General features: G+C 44.8%; 1 protein-coding gene across 2 annotated transcripts; it reads right to left on the minus strand.

Annotated features, from left to right (window-relative positions):
• Nucleotides 1–5,588: 5,588 nt before the first annotated feature.
• Nucleotides 5,589–18,988, minus strand: angptl2b (angiopoietin-like 2b). Of its 2 annotated transcripts, none has more exons than XM_060054969.1 (5): nt 18,650–18,988; nt 12,510–13,459; nt 9,604–9,797; nt 8,162–8,432; nt 5,589–6,746 (listed from the first exon to the last, which is right to left on the minus strand). In XM_060054969.1, exons 2-5 carry the CDS (start codon nt 13,432–13,434, stop codon nt 6,547–6,549), a joined length of 1,590 nt encoding a protein of 529 aa, XP_059910952.1. In that variant the 5' UTR covers nt 13,435–13,459; nt 18,650–18,988; the 3' UTR covers nt 5,589–6,546. The 2 variants fall into 2 exon arrangements, with proteins under 2 accessions (XP_059910952.1, XP_059910951.1); XM_060054968.1 differs by having other exon boundaries at nt 18,309–18,986.
• Between the last annotated feature and the right edge of the window lie 1,603 nt (nt 18,989–20,591).

Consider the following 20,591-nt stretch of genomic DNA (forward strand, 5'->3'; position numbering starts at 1 on the left):
GCCCACACCACCAAGGTGCACATACCGCTTGTCCTGCCGAGATCAACAAAGCGACTATTTTCCATGATGTCCTTTGTGTTATTTAGCCAAGAACAATTCGGCATCTAGTGAGCCTCTTTAATTCCTATAATACTCGTATTGGACTTGTGTTGGAAAAGTAAGGGCTTTGAACTGCAAAGCTCTCACCCTGCAGTTAAAATATCAGGGTTATTCCGCAGTTTTCTACATGACACGACATGATAGTTAACAGTGCTTTCTGGTCTCCACCTAGAAGATTTAATGTGGAGACAGAAAACTACATTTAATCCTTGTTCTGCACGCTATAGGATTACCCTTCCTCTTTGCTGAAACCGTAGCATTCATCATACACGATTGCGTCTTTAGAGTATGGGCCTTGCGAGTATAATATGTCTACTGCAGCTTAATAGGGGAGGTAATTATCATTGGGGGTTTCAGTGAACTCCATTGATATGCGACGGGACAACCTGTCTTTCCTTTTTTACACTGATCAGAATGGAAACTATGGAAAGCCTTTCTTCAAAATGTGTTTGAAACGACGTTGAAGTTATCACAGCTTAGCACTATTTTCCCCCTATAAAGCCATGAAGGTGAACTGAACTTTTTCTCCATTATGGGGAAGTGTTGTGTTTCACACACTTGGGACTGACAGGCGGGATGCATTCCTCCAACCAATCAAGAAAGATATGATCTGGAATCGAAACTGTCTCATACTGAGGCCGGCGCCATCGACTGGAAACACGCATTCTCACTGCACGTTTCACTCAGAAATATCTGACAGATGGCTATGTCATCTCCAACAAATTTAATTAAATTGAATCCACAGCACCTTTAATACTGCTTCGATACTGAATTTATTGGCAGTTGAGGCTACTAAATAGTCTAGAGAGACCAGATCTCATCAACTTGGAACCAAAGCCATTCAACTCTCTTTGTTGAGGGAGCAGGGAAGCATTTCAAACTTTACTACCATTACAACCACTGCTGCTCATACTAATATACTACAACTCCTACTCTACTACTCTTGGTTCAGTAGGTATTGCAAGAAAGGTTTTTCTTAAGACAGAATCTCAGTAAATATCGCTATGCTGAAAACGATCCTCTCCATGCACTCATTGTTTCTGTACTGCACAGCAATCACTACTGCCAAAAACATTGAATAGGTACAAGTCCCTATTAAATGTGTACCTGGGTGTGCCCCGGTAAGCCAGGTTGGCTGGCTTGATACACGTTTCTCGGTAATTGCTCTATGTCTGTCGGACAAAAGAGGCATTACTCTAAAGAAAATTAGATGAAAGGTTCAGGAGACATGTTCATCACATTCTTCTTCAGCATAAAAACCAGGACTAATCTATTGTGCCCCGATTGAGAGTTTGATCCATGCTTTAAGCTGGGGCTGACTCATAGACAGTCATCCAGAGACTGACTGGGCTTAGGATCTTAGTAATAATAGTGTGAGTTGAGCTGTTTAGTTAAAATTCACATTGGGCCTTTTTTTAATGAATCTCATAGGTAGACTATATAGTGAAGGAATCAGAGAGGTTTTACAACTCTTACTTTACACTCATGCCTGTGGATGTCTTCTCACCGCTGTTAAATCTTTATTGTCCCTGCTGGAGACGCTTTCCACTGTGTCTGGAGGACGTTCATGGATGAAGGTGGTGGTTGAGCATCCAGGGTCATAATGGGTTCACATTAAGTTTGACAGGTAAGTTTCCATTAAGTTTCCACTTACCCTAATTTTATGTCAAAGAGTTCATGTGTAGACGAGTATTCTGAGAATAAATCGACTCTCATTTCATGATTTTCATTATTTTTTATGTTGTATCATATCAATTTATGTTATAGATAAGACAGATAGAGTCATATTTCATTTAGTTCAGTCCCCTTTGGAAAAACCATAGACGTGATGGAAGAAGTTAAGACCGAATTCATGGCGTCATACATACCAACATTTCTACTAAATCGGTCTACATACTGACACTATAACTACAAGCAGGTCTGTACATCTTCCAGGTCAGAAGTCCGTTCAACAGAGCTGAGGTTTCGGAAGAACTCGATAATTCCATCCTCACCCGTCTCTCCAGCTGAGTATCAAACAATGACGTGATGCCCGTTCTTCAAAGGAACGGCACCACATTATAATTTGACTTTGTATTTCGAAACATCTCTTAATAATTCCCATATGAATTTATTTTGCACACTGCTGGAAAGTGGCTTCAAGCTACCAGGAAACACAGGCTGGTTAGAACTTTACGGGGCCAATCTTTTTATGGCTCCTCTGCTATTCGCTGCTCGTAATGGCTCAGAGTGTGTTTTCTGCTGACGGGCAGTGTGAAAAGGATGATTATGATAGTTAGGAGCACTCACTATTGTGTCATCTACCGCCTCAAAGAAACAGGCAATTATAGACAAAGAGAGGGACACGCACACACATAGACTATTATACACTGGGAGAGAGACAGACAAAGAGAAACACACAGCGACAAAGAGATAGAGATACTTGAGTCCCAGGCTGAAGGGTCTGCCATCCTCGCTCATCGATTACGAGGTGTCTGTCGGCTACCTTTGGCATGGTGAAAACTGGTTCAAAGATGGAGAGGTTACCCACTGGCCCGAGAAGGAGGAGAGAGAGCCTTCAATGCTCCTACGCTGTTCTGACATATATTCCAAGGTTTAAGACATTATTAATTATGTTGATGCGTAGTAAAAAAGAGTAAAAAGCTAATTACTAAATATATTTTTTGCTTGCAACTTTGAATGATACCATTTTTTAGGTTATGTCAGCATACCTTTAGAACTCAGCTCATCCCTGAGTCAACATCTACAACAACATCCAAACGGTTAAACCCATTCCACCAAATTGAACTCGGGAGGGCACTTTGACTCAAAGTAAAAGCACACACTTGACGAGACATAAATCAACAATGCGGGCCCCTTCGGAAAGTGCCGTTTTGAAGTTGGAGGAAACGCGGTTCGCTCTGTGCTGAGTGAGCACTGCGTCAGCTTATGGTTTTCCATACTGGGAAAGGAAGGAGAGGGGGGTGGGTGGGGGTCTGGGGTCTGAAGAGGCCACCCTCAACGAAGCTTTCCACAGCGGTGAGACAGCAGGAAGACGACACATGGGAGGAGAATGTGGTCTATTTACGGAGCCGGAGCCGCTGTCCACCGGTCTGGCTGCGTGAAGTCTTTCCATCGGGTTGGCATCGTTTACAACTTAGATTGGCTGATGACAAGATGTTTGGTTAATTGCGGCGTACGTATTTAATTTCAGCTATTTTGTTCTCCTGTCGTATATTTCTAACATCACTTCAGTCAAATAAACGTTGTGTTGGATGTTTGAGGAGGGTAAATGGTGTGGAAAGTTTTGCTTTGTCTTGTCCTCAGAGAGGTCTTTAATTCTTCTATCCATCTCAGAGGAAAAACCTCCAGGACACTCCTGGAGATAAATGGCTTCCTCTCTCCCTCCCAAAGCCTCTCTGTCTTTGTAGGCGGAAAAAAGGGATTTGTAGCATTTAACTGTGATCGTTGAAACATCCAGTTCATTTCATGTCAGTTTATTATCTAACAAATGTTAACATTTTGCACGTGGTGGTTTTTGATTCCATACCAAGGTCACTACGTTTTGTTGATGATCATTTGTGTCTTTTGCAGCGTACCATCTGTCCTGGTTGGATCAACATGAACACTTTGGCAGTAGCTTGGACATACTACTATACTGCTACTCTACAATTAGCGAAGGTGCATCACAATAGGGTTAGTATATTTACATTTGATAGAGAATACCTGTCTCTATGAGTATTATGCACCCTTTTCCACTCTGTTGTCTGATGTGACTGAGCTGTCTGGTTCTGGATCGTCTCTGTAAGCAAAGCCGAGAGCTCAGGGCTCTTTGTGAGACAATGTAGCATCACTCGGCGAGATTCAACCTTCGTTCAGATTCATAAAGCATACATACATATGCTTGAGTATGTACATATGACTATAAATACATAAAGCATACCGTTTGTTCAACAGAAGATTATGATCACTCAGCACGTCCTGCACTAGAGGTGCACAGTGTGTAAGCAATGCACATTAGCTCTCTCCATTTTGGCTCCTAGCTAGTGCAGCAGTGTCTCCATCGTCCCGCTATATAAGTTCCAGTTGCCTTCTGGAAAACTCATGGGCCCAGAGGAACAAAGGGAGTTTCTGCTTTGAGCGGAAGGGGTTGCTTCATAGCTGAGGTTTTACAAGGCAGTCAAATGTCATCTGCCATTCTGTTCCGCCGTCCCCAATCCTACTTTGTGGTCGGTACGTGATAAATCACATTCCGTCTCTGTCCCTCTGTGATCCACGTGGACCAACTCCTTAGACAGAGCAAAAAATCAAAGTGTGACTAATCGCTCCTCTGGTAATTGTCTTTATGAGGATATCCTCTGTGTAACCACAGCTTGAGCTGTTGGGCCTCTTGGCCCTCATTCCTAACTGGTCAGCCAGCCAGTTGGTGAGTTGGTATTACCTTGACCCACGTCTGACAGACCTAAGAGTAGTAGTCGAAAAAAATGTAGTAGTCAATTTACACAAAATCTTCCTATTATAATGGATAATAGATATTGAGGCATATCCTACAGTCCGTCTATTCATTCATTCATATATCTACTCATCAATCCATTCATTCACCCATCTATGCCCCTTATCCATCCATAGGTCAACCCATATATTCACTCATTCATCCAACCATCCATCTATCGATTCATCCATCCGTTCAACCATGAATGTGTGGATTCATTAATCCTACCATCTATGTAGTCATTAATACACCCATTCAGCCACCCATCCATCAATCCAACCATTCATCTACACATTCAAACATTCATCAATTCATCCATCCATCCATCAATTCATCTAAGATCCTATCCACCCATTCATTCACCAATCCATATATTCATCTATTTATCCATTCATGTATCCATCTATCCACTAATTCATCCACCCATCAATTATTTTATCTATTTACCCATCTATTTATCCATATATTAACTCATCCATTCATCCATCCATTTACTCATCCCTTCATCTATCTATCCATTCATCCATCATCTCATCCATCCATCAATCTATCTAACCACGTTTATCCCCACCAGATCTGATTCCCAAGGATAAGCCCTAGACTGACCTTAATTGACTGCACCATCTGAGGAAGACCATCTTGAAATAAGTAAACATGAGGCATAATCATCTCCTTGTTTGGTTTTTAAAATGTTCTGGGCAAAATGACAAGCAACACTGAGCTACTTAGAGGAAACCATTCCTTGGAAATATGTATTTCCAGCTGCTTAACAAGAATGAGAGTGAAGCACTTCAAGTTATTAAGTCAGTAACTTTGGAATTGACTCCTAAAGGTCAGAATTGGAACAGCTATAGAAATGTGACATTTAGTTACACCATAAGCTTTTGTGTGGTGTCTAACATACTACTTATATACTGAAAGGGAGAGTCAATGTCAGTAAGGTTATTCAGTTAAGTTATGTTTGAACCTTGAACATCAGGTCAAATATGTATCAGAAAACGTCACGTTAGAGCAGAGACCAAGCTGTACATGTTTTATTGCAACTTAATAGCGATACATGATAGATTTTGTTACATTATATTACAAGTATCTTTTTATGTACAGACACACGGTGTTGGATCAATCGACATCAACAGACAACTGAATTTTTACAGTAAACACAGTCCTTGGTTCATACAGGCAAAACAGCACCTGTCCAGGCAATTGAAGTTCAAAAGGTTTAATTTGAAGGACATCTGTCAAATGGTTTATCATCCAAAGCATATGGTGTGTGTGTGTGATATTTCTGTATTTATTAATCACGCATGAACATTTAAAGTATGGAATTATGTTTTGCAAAAACTGGCATGGTTTGATGCCAGGTAAGGGACAATTTAAACACTTAATATACAAGTCTGGTCATAATATAAACACCTGTATTTAAATCCAACAAAACATTAGTATATTCCTATAAAATGCACACCTGAAGTTTTCTTCAAACAAAGTCACTGGATTGTGATTCCTGTGTCTACCGTTTCCTGGATTTCTCTACCGTTAATCCTAGGTATTTTCAGATTCTAACAGCAAATCAAGAATGTAACTTTTTCAGATTTTCTGCCGAAAACACAGCGCAGGGGAAAGCACCATCTATTACAAGCAACAGATTATCATGTAACAGTGTACCTCTAGCAAACTGTTGAACAATGAGTTTGTGTCTTATATTGAATCTAATGCTGGTAGTAAAAAATAACTAAAGAGAATGAAAGTGCAATTATTTTGGAGTGGCGGCACTGGGACGCCCGACCAGACTGGCCTCAATGAGCAGGCCATCCTGTTGCTTAATTATTGCACATTCTTTTCCATTTTTACCCTCTTTATGATCTGGCTTCGTTATATAGTTCCATCTGGTTCAAAACGGTTGATTTTTATTAGGATCTGTATGAATACAAAGAAAGGTGTCTCAGACTGCACTCGGCAGTAAGTGTTCTCTCTGCTGGCTAGTGGAAGGTGTTGGGGTTAGGTCTGATCATCATCACTACTTTCTTAAGGGAATAAGCTCCGCCTCTGAACTCAGCCCAGTAGACTCCGTCTTGGTAGCGACTGCGGTAATGTCCACCCCGGTACCAGACGCCGTTCAGGTTGGAGTGAGCGCAGGAGTTGTACCACCAGCCTCCCTTCTGATAGTGGGCACAATTACCTAGGAGATAGAAATGGTTAGTATTATTGGCAAGGCAAGGCAAGGCAAGGCAACTTTATTCATGTAGCACTTTTCATACACAAGGCGGACTCAAAGTTCTTCACATATAAACATTGTCATACAATAAAATAAAATAATAGATAGCCTAAGTAAAAGAAAACATATGCAAAAAATGAGTAAAATAGATCAGCATTTTAGAAAGTGCATTGTATTTAAGATCAGATCAACATACTCTCTGGTACCCACGTCGGGACTCCAATCCGACCTAGAGGAACTTGGTCCTTTCTTTGGGACTCCAACCCGCATTCTAGGACTCTAACCCAGACAGAACTCGGGTCTCAAACACTTCACCTCATAGTGACCAGTTGCCTTCTCCAATTCATCTCTCTTTTTGTTGCACTGCTTACACTGAGACAATAGTAACAACCCGATTGCCTTTCTCTGGGACTCCAACCCGACCTAAAGGAACTTGGTCCTTTCTCTGGGACTCCAACCCGATCTAAAGGAACTTGGTCCTTTCTCTGGGACTCCAATCCAACCTAAAGGAACTTGGTCCTTTCTCTGGGACTCCAACCCGACCTGAGGGAACTTGGTAGTTTCTCTGGGACTCCAACCCAGATTCTAGGACTCTAACCCAGACAGAACTTGGGTCTCAAACCCTTATCCTTTATCTCTGGTGTCAGATCATGTATCATGTAAAATAGAAAATAAAGTCAAAGTTAAAAAGGCATTTTAGTAATAAAATAGCAATGTATTCAAGATTTAGCAGAAAGCTAAAGCAAACATAAAAGTCTTCAGTCTTGTTTAAAGGTGTTAAACAAGTGTTTTAACCCTAACCCTAACCCTAACCCTTTATTTCAGCTATTTGTTGCATAGTAACTAAATCCTGCTTTCCCATGTTTCGCGTTTACTCTGGGGATAATTAACAGATTAGTCTCAGAAGATCTTAGTGGTCTAGAAAGCTTATCTAGTGGAAGCATATCATTTAAATAGTTTGGCCCTAAACCATGTAGGGATTTATAGGTTAGCAACATGATTTTATAATCAATTCTCTGACCTACAGGAAGCCAATGTAATTATAATGACTATGACGGAGATATAAAAGTCCTTTCTAGCTGGCAGAGTATAATCTTCCAGGGTTAGTAGGTTGATTCCCACTGAGGACTCCAAGTCTGCCCCTATCACATTGTACGGTGAATTTGGGTGAGGGCTTCCAAATTGCATGTGTTATAATTATATTCATTATAATTATTAGTTATATTGCATCTTTTGTTCCGTTCACAATTCACACGCACAAAAACGTAACACACAGTGCAACACGTACACTTTCAGCCCTCAAGTCAAACCATGAGGTGCGGAGCTATTGATGCTGTTATACTGCAACTATCACAGTATAGCCCTGCGGCCCCCCATACCTGTGTACACATCGTGGTCCCGGTCCAACGTGGTGAACTGCTTGCCGTTGTGCCAGGTGAGGGAGTCGCCAGCGTTTCCGTGGTAACGTCCCACCCGGAGCTTGTAGAAGTCGGCTTCGGGCTCCAGCCTGAAGCTGGCGTACTCGGCGAACACCTTCTTCCCTGACCAGTCCTCCAGTGTGACCAGCAGCTTGTAGTTGGCCTGGTTGGTCAGCCAGTAGATGTTCTCCAGACCCAGCCAGTACTCTCCATCGATGTTACCAAAGCCTTGCTGTGGAGAGGAGGACACGGCAGGGCCGTCAGGGAACCAGGCAGACATCCCTTTCAATTACTGGTCTGTGAGAAATGTGTGTGTGAGTGGTTTGGGCCATCTATAGGGAATGATTTGTTCCATTCTACACGGATGATTATAGGTTTGGGATTTTCCTCTGCTGTTGTTTATTATCAGGGCACATTAAAATAAACGGAGCGTGACTCTAGTTTATGGTGAGCGTTTTTCCACTGTTATCCAGTTAAAAAGTACCAGGGGGTTCATTTGAGAGCATAAGGCCAAGGATGAAGACAGCGCTGTGTTATCGTTATACTATAAGGTCATTTGTAGTGAACTGGTTTCCTATTAGCACTACATGTACCTTGATCGAAGTTCAACGTAATCTTTCAAAATGATTCAGATTTATCGTAAATATGTTTACTATGTGACAGCAGAAATGATTTGCCTGCCAACATAATATTCACTGTTAGAAAATGCCCCATTAAAAAAATTGGTCTCACTGGAAGCAGACCGCTAACTGTTTAAAATTATTTAAAAACCTCACAAAACAACCAACACACTTGGCTGTTCGAAAGGGCATATTCTCAACAATGGTTCACTTCTACCAAATAGGCTGACTTTCAGAAAAAAAAAACATTCACCTCGTATGGTGAGCAGGTTTAAAAAGAGAATGAGTCTCCCCAATAACAGCTTCAGCGCTACTTTGTTGGTTTTGATCTGTGTTTTTACGTGTTTATGATTATATTATTAAGCAGCACAATAACATAATTATACGGGCTGTTTAACTTAATGGCTTGAGAGACTGCAGTAAAGTTCACATTCATATGTCTTCACTTAGACACCGTTCAGGATCCAGTGGATGAGAGAATGCCGTGGCCTGGCCTTGACTCTACATCTATTATCTCAAGAGGAGTTAGCGCGTGTCATTTCTGAACACATTCAAAACAAACGTGTTGGCGGCTGATTGCTGTCATGAATGAGGTCAGGCGAGCCAACGGTTGGGGCCACTCTGCGAGGGTCACATTCGATGCCCTCCAACCTCAACAATCGCTGATTCATTCTCCCCCAGGTCTGGTAAGTCTCAACCCAACCCTCTGCTAAAGCAAACTGTGTTCCTACCCAAACGATGGAGTCTTTGACTGGGGGGGGGTGTTCACAACAGCTCACAAACCTTGTACGTTTCCCAGTTCCGGAAGAAGTTGACGGAGCCATCCACCCTCCTCTGGATCACGGTCCAGCCCCCCGGGTCGTGCCTCTGGTCGCACCACACCTGCATGAGGCGGTTGGCGTTCTCTGGCTTCACCAGGTACATGCCGCTGGTGCTGTGGCCGTCCTCCAGGGCTTGCAGACAGTCCTTCCATGGGCCTGAATCAGGGTGAAGGGGAGACACCATGCAAAAATCATTGACTTAGACATCTGTTTATGCTGCATACATTAAAGGATATCCTGCCAGTTAGAGGAGGAAAGGAATCACCCATTTGGTGGATGTTTGGATTTGAGCTCAGTCTAGGGAATCCCGTATTCCAGCATGGTAGACTCTTAGTATAATAGCAGCCGAGTTGATTTTGGCAGTCGGGCTCGAGGTCGAAAATGGCTACTGGCTGTTTAGCCAAAAGTAACACTAGCATGCGGGCATTTGAGATCCTGATCAGTCAATGGGAAACAGTAGCAGGGCTTAGACCAACAAGTGCAATTGATGTATTATTCTTTTTTTCTCCTTTTCTTTATACTACACCATTATTTTTTTCAACCATATTCCTTGTTTTCCGGTCAATAAATCAGCATTTAACTAAATAATAACAAATATTACGACGAAATAAACTAATCACATGTCAATGATGTTTTTCCACTAACTCAACCCAAACAACAATATGTTTAATGTTGCACTAATTGCCGGCAGGGCAGCTGTTGGCTTTGACCAACGACACCTGCAGACACACCACGTTGCAATTGTGTTGTTGAATTTGTTAAACCAGTTGAGGAACAAAGTTCATGCTGAATTCTGCAGATGCTTGGTTGAGATCACATGGCTTCTCGGTACAAGTCTTTCCATATGATTGGAACATTGCCTCCACCCCATTTAAGTTTCCAACTCTGTAGATATGGAAAAAACACACTAATAGGACCACTGGCTCCGCATCTCCAACTGGCTGTGAAAGTGTTTAACTTTTCAAGATTTCTCACTTTTACCCAACTGACTCTATCTTCAAAGTAGTCGTATCACAGTCGGGGCATATGTGATACATCAGGGGTAATAACAGATGTGGGTGGTTTGAATAGTCAAAAATACTATACTCCAAAAATCACCAATACAGTTACAGTTAGGAACATAAAGGGCAATTCATCCAACAAATTGTCATGTTAAGTAGTTGTGTGGAGTTGGTATAATCCGAGAACATATTTTTGGATTCTAACTCACTACTCAGGGTTCCAATGCGTCTTAAAAAGTTGTTTTCCAGTGATAGAAAACATATGAAAGATGTCCAAATTGATGGATTGTCCGGGAAAAAGCTGGAACATCTCAACGAAAATTTGGAAGTTATGCTACCAAACATATTTCATTTTTGTGTGGGCTCTGTTCAGTCACCAACTAAAGGTTGTTCAAGGCCATCCTCGTATGATACGTAACAGATAGTCCATGCAAATGAAACATCCCTCAATGACTCACAGTGTCTCCCATCGTCGCCATCCTTCCCGTTTCTATTTCTGTGTGAGGCAGCAATGATGATGGCGCGGTGAGCCTTCTGTCTAGTGTTTGGCGGCAAATTATATATCAACATGTATCAACAACGCTTGATAACCTATAACCTGTGATTTTATTTAATCGTACACATCTTCAGGAAGGACAGATGTCATTTAAATAGGTAATGCAGACAGGTCAGTCACATTCAGGCCCGGTGCTCTGAGGCCATGATGACAAAACTTTAGTTGGATCACAGTTGTCTAATTTATACAAATAAATAGTCATTCTATGGAGATTCGCCTGGCTTCAACTGACTGTACAGGCAGTGAAATATGAACCTCTATGAACACAGCGAAGTTATGGAAAATGTCCTGGAACATAAAAAATACACAAAGAATTATAATCTAAATGGAGTGGGAACCCTGTTATTGGCCTGCCATCTCTACACAGAGATGAGTGTCTTTGATTAAGCATCAAGCCCAAGGTCTGCCCGGTCGTGTTCTGTAATGCCTGATAATGTATCCTGCCTCGCTGGAACATTTGACTGATTCATCGTGTGGTGGAACTGGAAAGAATGACCTCACACAGACCATGTTTCTCTATCTGTTCCTGCTCTGCCCCCCCCCCCCCCTCCCTCCCCTTGATTCCCGCCTACTCTGCCACTCTCCCTGTTTGCTCCTCCTGCACACTCCATTCATTCCGTACAATGGATCTCTTACTCATAATGTCCAAGGATTTGTGTTACTTTAAGGGTGTAAATTGCGTGACTGTGCGCAGGAAACCACTTGCATCCATGCAAATATTCCCCACAAAGGCTACCGTTCACATGCGGGCCCAGGGCAAAAGGCGAGCGGTCGCACCAAATGTCAATGGAAAAAGCGTGAAGTGGGCACGAAGTCGCACCCTGATTGGTGTGGTCCAATTCCTTTCTTTAAAACGGAGGCTGGTGTTGCTAAAATGCACAAGCTGAAAAGGCTATTCTCTACACACGCTACAACCAAAGGACAAAGGACTGTTCAGAGGTGTTTTTATTCTTAATCGTCAAGTAACATGTGTTTTAAAGATCAACTTGGCTTAAGCTTATCAAGCGTTCTCATAGAAAGACGTTTTTTAAACACACACCTTTGTGTTTGTGCCAAGACTATTTTTGCTCTGGGAGTGTGTGGGGTATATTATATACATTTACAAAGAATAGCACAATTTCCCACTGTAATGTCAATATAAGTGTTTCCATTCTGCTACTGGCTCAACCTCTGATTCAAACCTTTGATTGTGGCCTATTCAGTAAGAATCAACCCATAAATGACTGGACTCACTTTTCCCACATAACAAAGGATTATCTTTGTCAGGAAAGAAAACCTTATTTATTTTCATCTGAGACACGACAGACTCACCAGAGGGTTTGTCCGTGGTGGAGGGGCTGTGTGTCCCGCCAGGCATGGTCGGCAGCACCGGCGACTTCTGGTCGCTCTGGATCTCGTTGGTGATCTGGTTGTTGAGCCGTGGTGCGACGGGGGGCTGGAAGGGCCTGTTGAGCGGTGGGGCCGCCGGTGGCGGCTGCGGCCGAGGCTGTGGCCGAGGCTGGGGCTGAGGAACCGGCTGGGGTCGGGGGACAGACCGGGGCATGGGGCGACTCTGACAGTGCTCCTCCAGCAGGACGATGAGGGCAGACTGGTTGTTGGCTAAGGAGGCCAGGTGCTGGTACTTGTGCTCCAGGTCTTTGTACCGGCTGGTGAGCAGTTGCATCTCAGAGGTTTGATTCAGGATTTTGTTCTCCATCTGAGCCAGCTCCAGGGCATTGTCTCTCTTCCTGATGATCTCGTGGAGCAGCTGCATGTACAGCTGGGTGACTCTGGAGTTCATGTTGCGGCTCTCCTTCCTCAGCAGTTTGACCTCGTTTACGATGCCGCCGTCCACCTCCACCAGCTGCTGCAGGGTCTCGATCTGCCTCTTCTGCTTCAGCAGCTCCACGTTCAGCAGCTCAAGCTCCTGCTTGTTCACCCGGTTCTCCTGCAGGCCCTCGGGATCCTTGGAGTTGACACAAATGGCCCCAGTGACCTTCTGCTGGGGCACGATGAACGTGTAGGAGCACTTGTCCTGCTGCGGGTCGGGAGGGGCCCGTTTGCTCCTCCCCGCATACAGGAACTCCCTCTCGAGGCCCTCGTCGCTGCTCTCAAACTCCTGGGCCTTCTGCGGTCCACCAGCAGCGTGGCCGGTGGTCGGACCACCATCGGGGGGGCTCCCCTGAATGTTCTCTGCTCCGCTGGCCAGTCCATACACAAGAAGGAGCCCCAGCAGCACCACCGAAGGGGGCTCCATGAGAGAGGTTCAAACTCACCAAAGCCTGAGGAAGATTTAAGAAGACGTTACGACATTGTAGGAACAAGGGACAGATTGATGTCTGGAGTGATTACCAATTGACTTATTATTGTCTGCTAAGTTGATCCGTCACAGTGTCTCCCGGTACGTAGCCGAGATATTTTGCCAGAACTGTTCTGACCTTGCGGAATCAAAACCTATTCTTACTATTGTGGTTTAGGAAACTCCTTCAGAACTTGGCTGCAGATTTGCTCTGACAGGACGTCAATGGAGTCCCTTCACAGTTGGGGTGATTTAGCCCAGAAGCAGCCCTTTTCCCCCAGGACGCCCTGGTTTGAGCCTCAGTAACCTCACAGATGTAGGAAGGCGCACTGCTCAGGGAGTTTTAGCTTTTTGTCCAGGCGAGCCCTACTCATTACAACTCTCCACTGCGGCTGGCTGTTAAAGCTACCGGAGAATACGGGCCATTGAACAGTTCAGTGCTGAAACCAGACACACGACAGCCAATGCACGCACCAACAGATGCTGTGTCTTAAAATGCTGCAGTAAATCCAGCACCTCATTGCTAAGGAACGGAATATTTGTAATGTAGACATGAGACAACGTCATGTTTACTACCCGGCAAGTTTGGTCATTAATAAAGACGTATTTGTGACCTGATGCTGCCAAGCTAGTCCAGTAGTCCACCTCTCTTCAAGTGTATTCAAGAGGGGATGTTTGAAAGCTGCAAATCTTCCTTCACTCCTCCAAAGTCAAATATTTTCTTTATCTAATGATGAGCTCAGCTCCCTAGTGGCAGTTTGTAGTGAGTCTGTTCCTTCACTGTCTACGTGATTCTGTTTAGCTTAGCCAGTGGTCTTGGCCCGTGTTCCCCCTTTGGGTAAATACCGCTGTCAGGCCATAACACATGAAAACACTCCTATTTGTGCTCTTCCACAGGTCAGGGCATCTTTGCTCATGGAAAATGTAATGAAATTAAACGAAAAAATAAACTAAGAAGACACTAGAAAATGTGGCTGAACATAGTTCAGCTTTGGTTATCAATTGTGTTACATCACATATAAGCAATGGCCCTGACCAAATGAGGTAAACAAGTCCATCCACACAAAGATAGCGAGACGGACGGAGGGACAGAGAAGAAGAGAGACGGACAGAAGGGACTGACAGCCAGACAGACAGACTGTCGGCAGGGTTTGATTCTGGTATTATTAGAAGTGACGGGGGCTATGTGGGGTCGGGCCGGGGGGAAGGGGCGCTGTGTCCAGAGGAGAATGTGACTTCTGTGTAAGGATAGCAAGGGGCTTCAACCCCAGGGGTCAGTCATTGAAAAATGCTGCAGATTGGATTACAGTGGAGCCCAGCGGAACACCTCTGCACCGCCAGCAAGAGGCACCCATCCGATCAAAACGCATTGCATGAATGTTTCTATTGGCCCTGGATTGAGAGTTGAAGAAACATGCAAGGGTCATTCACCAGTCTTAAAGCTTAATCTCTCTCTCTCTCTCTCTCTCTCTCTCTCTCTCTCTCTCTCTCTCCCTCCCTCTCCCCCTCTCTCTGAATAAACTCCAGGGACAGATAACCTAGTGTGTGATGCCCACCTCAGGAGCGGTACGGAGCAGGATTGTTTTCGCCTTGGTGTGTAACTCTGGGCTCTCTGCCAGTACATTGGGCTGACGTGGGAGGAGAGAGGTGAGTTTCTCTCCCCAAGAACATGACCCAGTGAGCCTTTAAACTGTTGGCTCTGTGCTGCAAGATTACTGTGTGTAAACACACTCTGATCACCGGGAAGGCTTAAGTCCATTACCGTGATCAGTAGAAGGTTACTTTATTTTGCTCCATCATCCATGTTGGAAAACCATTTCCATTTAACATTATCAGTCATCCTTTCACATTCACCCTTAAACCCTTTGAGTTTACAGTTGAACACATGTTCAATTCATATTTAATTCAGAAGATCATCACATTTTTGCATTCAATGAATGTTTGGAACCTAGTTATTCCAGTTTTCTCCAATCCTGCAAAATTCTGTTCGCCATTTTTCCGTACTTAAATTATGTTTTATTGTTATTTTATTTTCATTGTTTGTGAAATGCTGATTATTTTCCAGTGTGGATATCATACACCCAATGATTTTTTTATGAAAAACAAGTCTAAACTCTGTTTTGCATTAGCTGAGGAATTTCTTTGTCTTTCAATACAGTAATTTGGAGCGAGGTCTCTCATTGTCCTAATACCACCAACAACGTCGGCACGCATGACATCACCACTCGCTGACTGATGCGCACGTGCAGAACTTTGAACACCGCTTGAGTTAGAGCTACACTGTCAAGCGGAGCCAGCCCTGTTTTCCACCTCATTATTTCTCTATAGCGTCTTTAGTGCAGCTCACAATCGTTTACTTTTATATTACGCCACAATAAAAGCCCCACCGCTGGCTGATAGGGCATTGTTGCAGACAGGATTCAGTGTGTCTAAAACATGCTGTGTGACTCAGCCTTCCTGCGGAGGTGGTTAATCTTGAATCCCTCGGGCTTCATGCCTGGGTTACTGTTTATAAGTGTGGGGTGTGTGTGTGCATGTGTGTGTATGTGTGTTTGTGTGTGTGCATGCACACGCACAAGTGTGTGTGTATGTATGTGCGCTGTAAGTGCGTTTTCCCTCGGATTCCCTGTTAATGTGCACACTTCAAATAACAGCACTTCTCGTGCTCAGACTCCCAGGGACCTGAGAGAGTCCCATCTGCCCAGGAGTCGATGCTCTGTCATTAAGCCAGCCACATTCAGCCACAGGGAACAGCAACCAACCCCCCCTCCACCTCCCCCTGTCCGCCTAGTCTAGTCTTAAATCCCCCCCCCCCCCCCCCACTCCCGGTCATTACTGTGTTGACATCGGTGTGTTTTAACGAGCAGCCAGGAGCCGGACCGCAACAAGAGGTGGTTGAGTCGCTCTGTGCTCATGAGCTGTAAAGCACTGGACACCACCGGAGCCATTGATGGCGTTCACACATTCACATTGAGTTGCGGGGAGGGAGGTTAACAATGCCATACAGAGGGGCACGCTCGGCTGGACAACGTGAATGATTTGTAATTTAGCGGTGCGTTGAGGATGTCTTCCTGCCCGCTGTGTCAATTTAATTGTCCCTTCTTGGTTCTGTTATTAATGCGCACCACATGCTAATTAGATGTTGGGTAAACCCACTGTGTCAGCCTGGCTGATGTCTCTCTCTCTCTCTTGCTCACTCTCTTCCCTGCACCCCTCTCACAGAGCCAGGGCCCGTCAGCATTCCTGGCATTCTCCCTTAGCTCATTAGAGCCGGCCGGCCCCCCAGACACACATGGGAAGTCAACGGTCGGTGGCCGGGCAGCACGAGACGGAGCCACTGGCTGGACACAGTAGTAGCCAAGCATAGCCGGCCTTACTTGACCTCCCCTCCACCTCCCACACCACAGTGGCTACCAGGCAAGATCTACGGACCCAATTATTTCCTACTGCAATTAGCTAGCAGGTAGCGATGGAGAGATAGGCCGATTCAGGGAGATTAGAGAGAGTGAGAAAGAGAGAGCGCGAGAGAGAGAGAAAAGTAAACACCGTCGGACAGGCTTTTTGACTGCATGTTCAAATGAGCGCTTGACGATCTGTGGATGCGGGGCAGAGCTGCCTGCACGACACCAAGTTTGTGTCGGATCAGAGTCCAATTCAATCTGCTCCCGTTAATTGGAGCTATTGCGTTACCTTGGGAGTGACCTCATTCTTTCCTCAAGCGTGTAATCCTCGGGATATAACCACTAACATGACATCCAGGGCACGGTAGATCTCAGACTCCTACTCTGTGTACTGGAGCCAGCAAGTCTATTTTGCCATTCCTCATGTGGAGGTTTTTGTCCACCTTGAGGTTTCATCGTTTTTCATCCTACTAATGCACGTGCGCGCGCACACACACACACACACACACACACACACACACACACACACACACACACACACACACACACACACACACACACACACACACACACACACACACACACACACGCACACACACACACACACACACACACACACACACACACACACACGCGTGGCTAAACGTTGGTGATCTGAGAAAGGGTAAGGCAGGGAGTCGCATGGAACTGTTTTCAGTACTCTCCTAAAGTTCCACCTCAAAGCCCCCTTATCCAAATATTGCCTCGGCAACAGAAACAAAGCTCAGATTCAGCAGCGCTCTTCCCTGTGCTCCGGACCCCAGGGGACATCCTGGAAGCACAAGCAGCACTTCCACACAGCAAGGCTCCAGCTGTTTATCTGCGTGTCTCTTTGGGTTTTACTCTGCCTGTAAAAGAGCTTAGATGACTTCACAGGAACGCTCGGTCCTTGGCCGGTCGTGAGTCAAGGTTTAGGACCTTGTGACACTAGGACATTGTCTCCTCTTTTCTTTAGTAGGCTGATATCTTGACAAGTGTCTTATCAGTTAACAAATATTTATCCCCAACGGGAGCCCACTCAGCAGCCTTAACGACCAGCCTGCCTGCCTCTCTGTCTCTAACGTGTCAAAACTCTAATTAAAGTCATTTAAACGTCCCCACCTTCGGCGCTGAACTTCTCCCGGGAAGACAAATGATGATTGCTAAACCCCAAATACCAGAAAATCATTATCATGGCAATTATACATGAAGCCGCCACACTTGAAAATGTCTAGCCTCCAGCAAAACAATGTAATAAAATACAGCATTACAAGTTAATTGCACTGCAATTATTTAAGACATCTACAGAGCTATTGATTTGAAAGTTTCAATAGTGTCAAACTATTACATTTACAAATTGACACCCCATTCATGTAATCACCAGACAGAAAGTTAGAGAAACACAATGCTCACGGGATAATAGTAGAGTTGCGATCAGGCTGCTTCAGTATCCTTTCCCTCTTGGAAGAGCTGATTGAAGTTTTCCCTGGTTCAAAGTCATCCCAAATGTGAAAAACCACTGTGTTGAGGTTGCCTCTCTCTCTCCCTTTCTCTCTCTCTCTCTCTCTCTCTCTCTCTCTCTCTCTCTCTCTCTCTCTCTCTCTCTCTCTCTCTCTCTCTCTCTCTCTCTCTCTCTCTCCTTGGTGCTCTCCTTCCAGTTGTCTTTCGTTCGCTGCCGTTCTCTGACTCACTACTGCTTGTCACCTGAGTGCATGCTACTGATGGTGTTTAAAGTCTGTGATTAAAAAGACAACCTAAACAGAAGTTGGGTCTTCCTTGGAATTTCCTCCGGAAACATTGAGTACGAAGTTTAGAAAAATCCACTTTCAATCTGCCAAAAAACAAGAAAGACGTGTAAAAAAAAACACGACACAATGGATGCGTTGAGTTTGTTGTCGTCTGTAGTTTCCTGTCAGATTGAAGGAGCCCCGGGTAGACTGTGTCCTCCCTTATGCCAGGCAGAAGTCACTTTCAGAGGACTGGATCCATCACCTCTGCCTCATGGTGTCTCTCTCTCTCTCTCTCTCTCTCTCTCTCTCTCTCTCGCTCTCGCTCTCTCTCTCTCTCTCTCTCTCTCTCTCGCTCTCGCTCTCTCTCTCTCTCTCTCTCTCTCTCTCTCTCTCTCTCTCTCTCTCTCTCTCTCTCTTCTCTCTGCTGTGTACTTCTAGATGACGTTGGATCCTCTGGCACACTGTTTCAGCAGGCGTACAATTTGCACTCAGGGCCTGCCCCCTTTCTTCCTCAAATTGAACACATTCTTATTTAAAGCAACAGATCACTCTTCCCTCCTCCTCCTTCCCCTCCTCCCCCTCATCCTCCTTCCCCCTGGTACAAAGAGGTCTGCAAGCATGCACATGACACAAGTCCTACACACACACACACACACACACACACACACACAGACACACACACACCCAGGCACACCCTGAAAACACACACATGGACACAAGCATACACACCCTACTCAGGTTTCCGTGCCCCTGCCCCCTCTGTCCACTGGTATTTCACCACCACCTATTTGTGGCTCCGGACTGGAGCTCATTGTAGCGGTCAGTGGTGGGTGTCCCAGTGATCAACTCCTAATTGGCCTTGAATGAAAGTGTGATTCCCCCCCACCTCCTCAGCCCATGAACGCTGAGCTGGGGGGAGTGAAGGGGGCAGTGGCACAGAAGAAACACCAAACGCCCCAGGTGCAGGAGTCTGGAGCCATGTTCTGGTCTGGGAGCGAGCAGCAGCTGACCGATGGCTGCGGACGGCTGGAGTCGGAGGTGTGGCCCCCCACTGTGAGCCTGTGCAGGACACAGGTCGTGACTGTTGTGCGTCTGAACATTGGCTTTGTTGTCAACGTCACCGTCACCCCCAGGGTGAGGCTGAGCTCGCTGCTTGAGCACACCAAAGATGTGTCACAGCGGACGAGGTCGCCAGAGTTTTATAAACTTAGACGAGGTAACGTTGGCAACGGCGCTCGGCCTGGCTCCCCTCGAGTTGTTTCTGTGTTGTTTCCTGTTTTGAATCAGAGGCAAAACAAGGCTTTTGTACCTCGATGCCAAATGATGTGGGAGAGGATTTTCCCCTTTCTGCTTTGACTGCAGATCCATTACAAGCTGCCTGAAGAATGCATGTCGCCAAATCAGATTGGATAATTTTATTGTCAAATGTAATCCACCAATCGAATATGCTAAGCAACATTTAAATCTCTCCTACTTTTTCCCAGTTTGACGATTAATAAGGGAAGTTGATCAATTCAGCATCTATTTCAAAGACGTATGTTATTCGTAAAAATAATAATCAATGCTGGAAATGTTTTTGTGTATTATCAGAATAGACTGGTCCATTATCCCATGACGGAGATCACTACAATAAATCACAATAAGTCGCATTAAATAAATGGGCTGCAGATGGTGACGGACAGCTGTGTATAGACATAAACTTCTGAGGAAGCTAAAATGCCATAAACAGAGCACTCTATTCACTGGCTGCCATCTTGTCATCTCCATGATCACATTTAGAAATTTCTTCCAGAAAACATAATAATTAATTTGACGTGAATCATGAATGTGCCTGTGTACTTCTGTCTAGAAGCAAGCTGCTGTGAGGAAAACAACTTGGAGATTTGTGTTGCTCATGCACCAAGTCATGTGATGAGAAGAAGGCACCAGCCAATGTCTGGCTCTCTGAGCCGAAACTGTCCAGGTG

Source organism: Gadus macrocephalus, chromosome 6 (genome assembly GCF_031168955.1).
Source record: "Gadus macrocephalus chromosome 6, ASM3116895v1".
Taxonomy (NCBI): Eukaryota; Metazoa; Chordata; class Actinopteri; order Gadiformes; family Gadidae; genus Gadus; species Gadus macrocephalus.

Bases quoted from the DNA above. Each gene is read 5' to 3' on its own strand.
- angptl2b (XM_060054969.1), bottom strand. From the start codon at position 13,434: ATGGAGCCCCCTTCGGTGGTGCTGCTGGGGCTCCTTCTTGTGTATGGA. The intron at 9,798-12,509 runs GTGAGTCTGTCG...ACCCTGATTCAG, and splicing joins CACCACGGACAAACCCTCTG to GCCCATGGAAGGACTGTCTG. The intron at 8,433-9,603 runs GTTTGTGAGCTG...TCCTCTCCACAG, and splicing joins GGAACTGGGAAACGTACAAG to CAAGGCTTTGGTAACATCGA.